General features: G+C 44.1%; 1 protein-coding gene across 5 annotated transcripts in view; it reads right to left on the bottom strand.

Annotated features, from left to right (window-relative positions):
* Nucleotides 1-668: 668 nt before the first annotated feature.
* The window catches only part of ULK4 (unc-51 like kinase 4), a 646,083-nt gene continuing 638,933 nt past the window's right edge, over nucleotides 669-7,818 (bottom strand). For 3 of the 5 annotated variants that reach the window (XM_010589908.3, XM_010589907.3, XM_023547841.2), the window contains exon 37: nucleotides 671-939. In XM_010589908.3, the coding sequence (XP_010588210.1) occupies nucleotides 876-939 (64 nt within the window). In that variant the 3' untranslated portion in view covers nucleotides 671-875. Of the gene's footprint in view, nucleotides 940-7,818 lie in introns of all 5 variants that reach the window. The other 2 variants (XM_064274755.1, XM_064274756.1) reach the window with 2 other exon arrangements.

Raw genomic sequence — 7,818 nt, 5'->3', positions numbered from 1 at the left:
GCTAAGGGCATCCCTGAGGGCACATGAGGAAGCTGGGTGGGTTTCAGGGATAAGGGGGTACACGGTAGAAGGCAGGAAACTGAAAACCAAACCCATTGCCATCGAGTTGATTCTGATTCATAGTGGCCCTAAAAGACAGATTAGAACTGCCCCATAGGGCTTCCAAGGAGGAGCTGGTGGATTCGACCTGCTGACCTTTTCGTTAGCAGCCGTGCTCTTAACAAGTGTGCCACCAGGGCTCCAGAAGGTGGAAGGGGTAGGCAAACCTTCCAGGAAGCCAGCTTTCCACCAGCATTCTGTATTCCTTTAGGCAAACTTTTAATGACCTGTGCCTGTCAGTGGAGCCCCTCCCAGCGGTCCCCAGAATTCTTGGAATCAGTTTATCCCTTAAAGGAAAAAAAGCCAGGCTGGGAAAGAGGCAGGAAGACAGAGGCTAAAAGGTAAGTTCCACTGGCTTGCTCTGGAGCCCAGCCGCAGCCCAGAGAGCATGCATGCCCGATCCTGCCTCTTAGATCTTCCCCAGAGAGAGACGCTCACTGATGCCCCGGATGAGGAATGCGGTGCCTCGTCCAAGGAGGCCTGCCCAGCCCACGCAGACAGGGACATTTTGGAGAACAGAGAGCAAACCTGGCCTTCCCAGATGCATCCCACAGGAACCAGGAAGAACATTCTGCGTCCGTTTTCTAGGGCCCAGGGTTAGTGAGTGCACCTCAGCCAGAAGGTTCTGGGTTCAGCTGACTTTATTAAGTCCAGAATATAGCTCTTAGCAAGGGACAGCTGTGGTGGTGATGTGCCGACGGCATTTCGGAGCTGACCTTGCCTGTGCAGCCTAGGGTTGGGGTCGCAGGATGGGCCTGTGCAGACTGCCTTCTCACTTAGTGGCCAGCAGCTGTGAGGATTTCCAGGGCCAAGGAAGTCATTGCACTGTTGGTAGACGAACTGTGAGAAAACCAAAGTAGAAACACTTACTAGGCATCTCCAGGTAAAATGCCCCCACCCCTTTCAAAGGGGCTGGCCTCTTTTGCACCCAAGTACCTGATGGAGCAGCTCTTTCCTGCAGCTGAAATGTGCATCACCTTGGGAAGCTGAAGGAGGAAACCCAGGCTCCCAAGCCATAAGGTGAGAACCTCACCCCAGTCCCAGCCTCTAAGCTAGGCTTGAGCACCTGGCTCTGGCTACCACGCAGCATCTGAACCACCTTGGCTGGGAGCACTGACCCTGACTGTATGGATGTCTCAGACCAACAGCAGCCAGAGCCCAGCATGCCTGCTCAGCTCCTGCCTGGAGCCAACTTATGTAAAATGACAAAGACCCTAGACCCTCTCAGGCAGGACCCCATCTCCAAACACTGACCACTCTGTGCCACAGTACTGCTTCCTGGACAGTCAGCCAGGACCTCTGGGTTTCTTATTCTCGTAGGTGTGGATGTACAACTGAAAAAAAAACCCACTGCTGTCGAGTTGATTCCGACTCATAGCGACCCTATAGGACAGAGTAGAACTGCCCCTATAGGGTTTCCAAGGAGCGGCTGGTGGATTCAAACTGCTGACCTTTTGGTTAGCAGCCAAGCTCTTAACCACTGTGCCACCAGGGTTCCAGATGTGCCACTAAGAGCTTCATATGGAAACTTTGTTACCAGAGCAAAGCAAATTGTTTGAAACACATTTAAACCCGTGCCTTCACAATTGTTAGGAGGAGTACCGGGGCGGTGCAAATGGTTAACACGTATGGCAGCTAACCAAAAAACTGGAGGTTCCAAAGCACCTTGGAGGCACCTTGGAAGAAAGGCCTGGCAATCTACTTCCAAAAAATCAGCCACTGAAAACCTTACGGAGCGCAGTTCTACTCTGACACACATGGGGTTGCTAGGAGTTGGAGTCAACTCCATGGCGACTGGCTGGTTGGTTGGTTGGTTGGAACAACTGTTAGCAAAGAAAGAAGGACGCTCAGATAGCAATGCCCCTTGAAGTATAAAATTAGCTTGTGACACACTCCTGAGTGCCCAGAAGTAGAGCTGTTGCCAAATAAATGAGTGAGGGCTGCATAAAAGACATGGGTTGCAGTGAAACGGGGCTGCGGCTGAAGACTGCAGCCAGAGGTGGTGCTACACGTTCCTGCTCTGTTGACCAAAGGTCCCGCCTGATCCCTGCTGAGTCGAGGCTAGTCTGCCCATCCCGCCCACCAGGGCAGCCCCAGAGGGCCCAGGGACTGAGAACGCTGCCTTCCACTCATTCTGGTTGGGCCATCTGAACAAAGCGCAAAGGAGACTCCTTCACAGTGACAGCAGTGACAAACTCCCTACCCAACCTTAGGTCTGCCTGATGTAGATGTTGCAGTTGCTATAATTGTTGTGGATGCAGGAGAGGCCACCAGCCTCACGGGACACTGAGCTTGTTTTTTTATACGTTGAGTCCACCTCTCTCCCACACTGGCCCAGCAAGGGGGTGTGCTAGCTTTGGCACAAAGGCTTGATGAGGAGCCCCACAAAGCAGGCACCCGGAGAGGAGGGCTCTCGAGCTGTCTGCAAAACTGCTGCGACCAGATGGTTTTCCCCATCTCCCCTTCCCCTCTTTCGGCACGTATCTGCTCAGGGTGGCTTCATCAAGCCTGTTTGCACAAGGCTGGAGGAGGGGGTCCCTGGGGATGGACGTCACATGCTCTTCACAAACCCGACGCTTTTATACCACGAGTGGCCCAGTGGGGTGAGGAGTGGCCCTTCACATCAAAGTCAGCCTCACCCACCCTCGCCTCACAGAAAACCATGGGTAAGAACCCACTTCTCTGGCTTAAGCTAAAGCCTCGGAGGTGGTGAGTTCTTCTCCTCCCTCCATTCGCACAATCCAGGATTAATGCAAAACAGGCTGGTGGAGATGAGCCTTCCCTGTGGATGCACCTTCTCAACAACTCCCCCGCCACACGTTTGCCTTCAAATTAAAACCAAACTCAATTAAGAAAACAATTTCACTTATAACAGCACCTAAAAGAATAAAATACCTAGGAATAAATTTAAACAAGGAGGTGAAAGATTTATACACCGAAAACTATACAACGTTGCTGGTAGAAATTAAAGGATATCTAAATAAATAGAAAGACATCCTGTGTTCATGGACTGGAGGACTTGATATTGTCAAGATGTCAATACTACCCAAAGTGATACATAGATTCAATGCCAAAAAAAACCAAACCAAACCCAGTGCCATCGAGTCAATTCTGACTCACAGCGACCCTATAGGACAGAGTAGAACTACCCCATAGAGTTTCTAAGGAGCACCTCGCAGATTCGAACTACTGACCCTTTGGTTAGCAGCCGTAGCACTTAACCACTACGCCACCAGGGTTTCCAGATTCAATGCCATCACTATCAAAATTCCAACAGTCTTTTTGCAGAAATGGAAAAGCCAATGCCTAAATTCATGCAGAATTGCAAGGGGCCCCAAATAGCCAAAACAATTTTGAAAAAGAAGAACAAAGTAGGAGGACTTGTACTTCCTGATTTAAAAACTTATCACAAAGCTACAGCAATCAAAACAGTAGAGTACTGATAAAAAGACAGATACATAGACCAACAGAAGAGACTTGAGACTCAGAAATAAAGCCATACATCAATGGCCAATTGATTTTCAACGAGAGTGCCAACTACATTCAATGAGGAAAGAACAGTCTGTTCAACAAATGGTGCTGGGACTATTGGATTTCCACATGCAGAAGAATTAAATTTGATACCTCTTTCATACCCTTTAAGAAAATTAACTCAAAATGGATCAATGGCCTAAATATAAGATCTAAAATCATAAAACTTGCAGAAGAAAACACAGTTAGTGGTAAACTTTCAGGATCTTGTATTTGGCAAAGGGTTCTTAGATATGATACCACATCACAAACAAAAGAAAAAACAGATAAACTGGACTTCATCAAGTTAAAAAACTTTCTTCTGCATGTTTTAATGCTCTATTCATCATGCAAATGTCTGTATTCTTAAATCATTATGTAGCTTTCTTTGCTTAAAAAAAAACTTCTGTGCTTCGAAGGACACCATCAAGAAAGTAAGAAGATTTACAGAAATAAATAAATCCTCAATTTTATCTGGAACGGCAAGAGGCCCTGAACAGCCAAAGCAATGTTGAAAGAGAAGAACAAAGTAGGAGGACTTACATTTCCTGACTTTAAAACCTACTATCTATACAGCTCAAGTAATCAAAACAGCCCAGTACTGGTATAATCGACACAGACCAATGCAATAGAACTGAGAGTCCGAAATAAACCCACACATCTATGGTCAACTGATTTTTGACAAGGGCACTAAGTCTATTCGATGGGGAAAGAAGAGTCTCTTCAATAAATGGTGCAGGGAAAATTGGATTTCCACGTGCAGAAAAATGAAACAGGATCCATGCTTCACCCGATATACAAAAACAAATTCAAAATGGATTAAGGACCTAAATGTACAAACCAAAACCATAAAATTCTTAGAACAAGAAGCAGGGAAAATGCTGTCAGGCTTAACTTTCAACAATAAATTATCTAATAACAAAAGCACAAAAAGCAAAAGAAAAAATAAATAAATGGGACCCCATAAAAATTAAAAAACTTGTGACCATCAAAAGACTTTACCAAAGAAGTGAAAAGACAAGCTACTGATGGGTGAATATCTTCGAAAGCATAGATTTGACAAGAATCTAATAAACAAAATATATATATAAAACTTCGATAACTTAAAAAAAAGACAATTAACCCAGTCATAAAATGGGCAAAAAACTTGAATAGACATTTCACCAGGTAGGACATTCAAATGGTCACCAAACATGAAAAGACACTCAGCATCATTAGCCATCAGAGAGTTGAAATCAAAACCACAATGAGATACCATTTCACTCCCACTAGCACGGTTAAGATTAAAAACAAAATGAAACAAAACAAAAACCCAGAAAATAACATACTGGTGAGGATTGTGGGGAAATTGCAACCCTTATTCACTGCTGGTGGGAATGCAAAATGGTACAGCTGTTGTGGAAAACAGTGTGGCAGTTCCTCAAAAAATTAAAAATAGAACTACCATATGACCCAACAATTCTACTCCTAGGTATAAGACTTGAAAGCAGAGACTCAAAAAGAGGCTTGTACACCAATATCCACTGCAGCACTATGCACGATAGCCAAGAGTTGGAAACAGCCTAAATGCCCATAAACAAATGAACGGATAAACAAAATGTGGTATATGTGTACAATGTAATACTACTCAGCCAGCAGGAGAAATGAAGTCTTGATACATGCTGTAATATGGATGGAGCTGGAAGCCATTATGCTGAGTGAAATAAGTCAATCACAAAAGGACCAATGTCGTATGTCTTTACTTATTTAAAAAGACAAGAAAGGGCAAATGTATAGAGAGCAAAGTTTATTAGTGGTTACCGGGGTGGAAGGGAGGGGGAAAAGGTGAATTTAACGGTGATGGAAATATCATGTTGATCAAGGGTAGGTTTGCATGGTCGATTATTGGAATTGCTGTCAATAAGTTGTATACTCATAAAAAGCTGAATTAGCAAAAGCTGTGTGATAGATATATTTACAACAATGACTAAAAAGAGGAGTTGCTGAGGCTGCTAAAGTCCAGCCAAAAACCTCATGGGATTTGGTTTCTTGGGTTGAAAGTTTAGTGTCATGGTTTCATGGGACATCCCAGTTAATTGGCCTACTAACAAGTTTAGTGCCTCTGTTCTACCTCTTAGTTCTATGTAGTGCCCGAAGTCTTAAAAGCCCACAAGGCCATCCAAGGCACACCTTGGATGTTCACCTGGGGCAACAGAGGAGGGAGGAGAGTCAGGGATGGGAAGAGGATATGAAATGTGTGGCTAATTGCCTCCATGAATAACTGCCTCCTTTGCCATAAGCCCAGAACTGGATGGTGTCCAGCTACCATTACTGCACATTTTGATCAAAGATTCCACAGAAGAATCCTGATCAAAAGGAAGAAATGCAGAACAGAATTTCAAACTCTCATGGATTCTAGACTTTCTGGAGCCATGGAAGGGTGGATAAATCCCTGAAACTAGTGCCCTGAGATATTCATTATACCTTAAACCAAATATATCCCCTGAAGTCATTTTAAAACCTAACAATTGTTTAGCTTAACTAGTAAAAAAAATAGTTTGCCTTGAGCAGTACGCTCTTTTAAGAAGTATCTATAAGGGCTCAAATTGACAAGAGCAACTGAAAAGATTAGACAGGAACCTTAGGGGGCAGTGAGTTTATGTTAATGAGGAACAACTCAAAAAAAGAGGGTGGGAATGGTTGCCCAACTCAAAGAATGTAATCAATGTCACTAAATGATATATGTTGAAACTGTTGGGTTGGTGCATGTTTTGCCTGATAGTCTCAACAACAACAAAATAAATAAGATTTAGAAAAAAAGAAGTGAAAAAACAACCCACAGAACAGGAGAAACTTTTTGCCAAATCATTGTCTAATAAAGGACTTGTATCTAAAACATATAATAAACTCTTACAACTCAATCATAAAAATGTTTTAAAACATGGCCAAAGGGCTTGCTTTAATAGACATTTCTCTACAGCAGATGGTCAATATCATTAGTGACTACGGAAATGCAAATCAAAAGCACAATGAGATGCTGCTTCATACTCAGTAGGATGGTTATTATCTAAAACAAAACAAAATTAAAAAAAACAAAACCAAACAAGCATTGGTGAAGAAGTTGAGAAATTGGAACCCTCATCTGTTGCTGGTGGAACGTAAAATGGTACAGCTGCTGTGGAAAAGTTTGGTGGTTCTTCAAGAAGATAAACATAGAATTATCACACGACCCAGCAATTCTGCACCAAAGAGTTGAAAGCAGGCACTTAAACAGATACTGGTATACCAATGTTCCTTTCAGCATTATTCACAATAGCCAAAAGGTGGGAACAACCTAGATGTCCATCAACAGAAGAATGGATAATCAAAATGTGGTCTATATCTACAATGGAATATTACCCAGCCATACAGAGAAATGAAGTTCTGATACATGCTACGACTGGGATGAGCCTTGAAAACACTATGCTGAGTGAAATCAGTCAGAACACAAAATTTTAATGTATTTTGAACCAAAATATGTTTTTTAATTTTTATTGTGCTTTAAGTGAAAGTTTACAAATCAAGTCAGTCTCTCACATATAAGCTCATATACACCTTGCTACACACTCCCAATTACTCTCTCCCTAATGAGACAGCCCGCTCCCTCCCTCCACTCTCTCTTTTCCTGTCCATTTCGCCAGCTTCTAACCCCCTCCACCCTCCCATTTCCCCTCCAGGGAGGAGATGCCAACATAGTCTCAAGTGTCCACCTGATCCAAGAAGCTCATTCCTCACCAGCATCCCTCTCCAACCCATTGTCCAGTCAATCCCTGTCTGAAGAGTTGGCTTCGGGAATGGTTCCTGTCCTGGGCCAACAGAAGGTCTGGGAGCCATGACCACCGGGGTCCTTCCAGTCTCAGTCAGACCATTAAGTCTGGTCTTTTTACGAGAATTTGGGGTCTGCATCCCACTGCTCTCCTGCTCCCTCAGGGGTTCTCTGTTGTGTTCCCTGTCAGGACAGTCATCCGTTGTAGCCAGGCACCATCTAGTTCTTCTGGTCTCAGGCTGATGTAGTCTCTGGTATGTGTGGCCCCTTCTGTCTCTTGGGCTTGTAATTACCTTGTGTCCTTGGTGTTCTTCATTCTCCTTTGATTCAGGTGGGTTGAGACCAATTGATGCATCTTAGATGGCTGCTTGCTAGCGTTTAAGACCCCAGATGCCACTCTTCAAAGTGGGATGCAGAATGTTTTC

The sequence above is a fragment of the Loxodonta africana genome, chromosome 22, assembly GCF_030014295.1.
Source record: "Loxodonta africana isolate mLoxAfr1 chromosome 22, mLoxAfr1.hap2, whole genome shotgun sequence".
Taxonomy (NCBI): Eukaryota; Metazoa; Chordata; class Mammalia; order Proboscidea; family Elephantidae; genus Loxodonta; species Loxodonta africana.
This window is presented reverse-complemented; position numbering and strand designations above follow the sequence as displayed.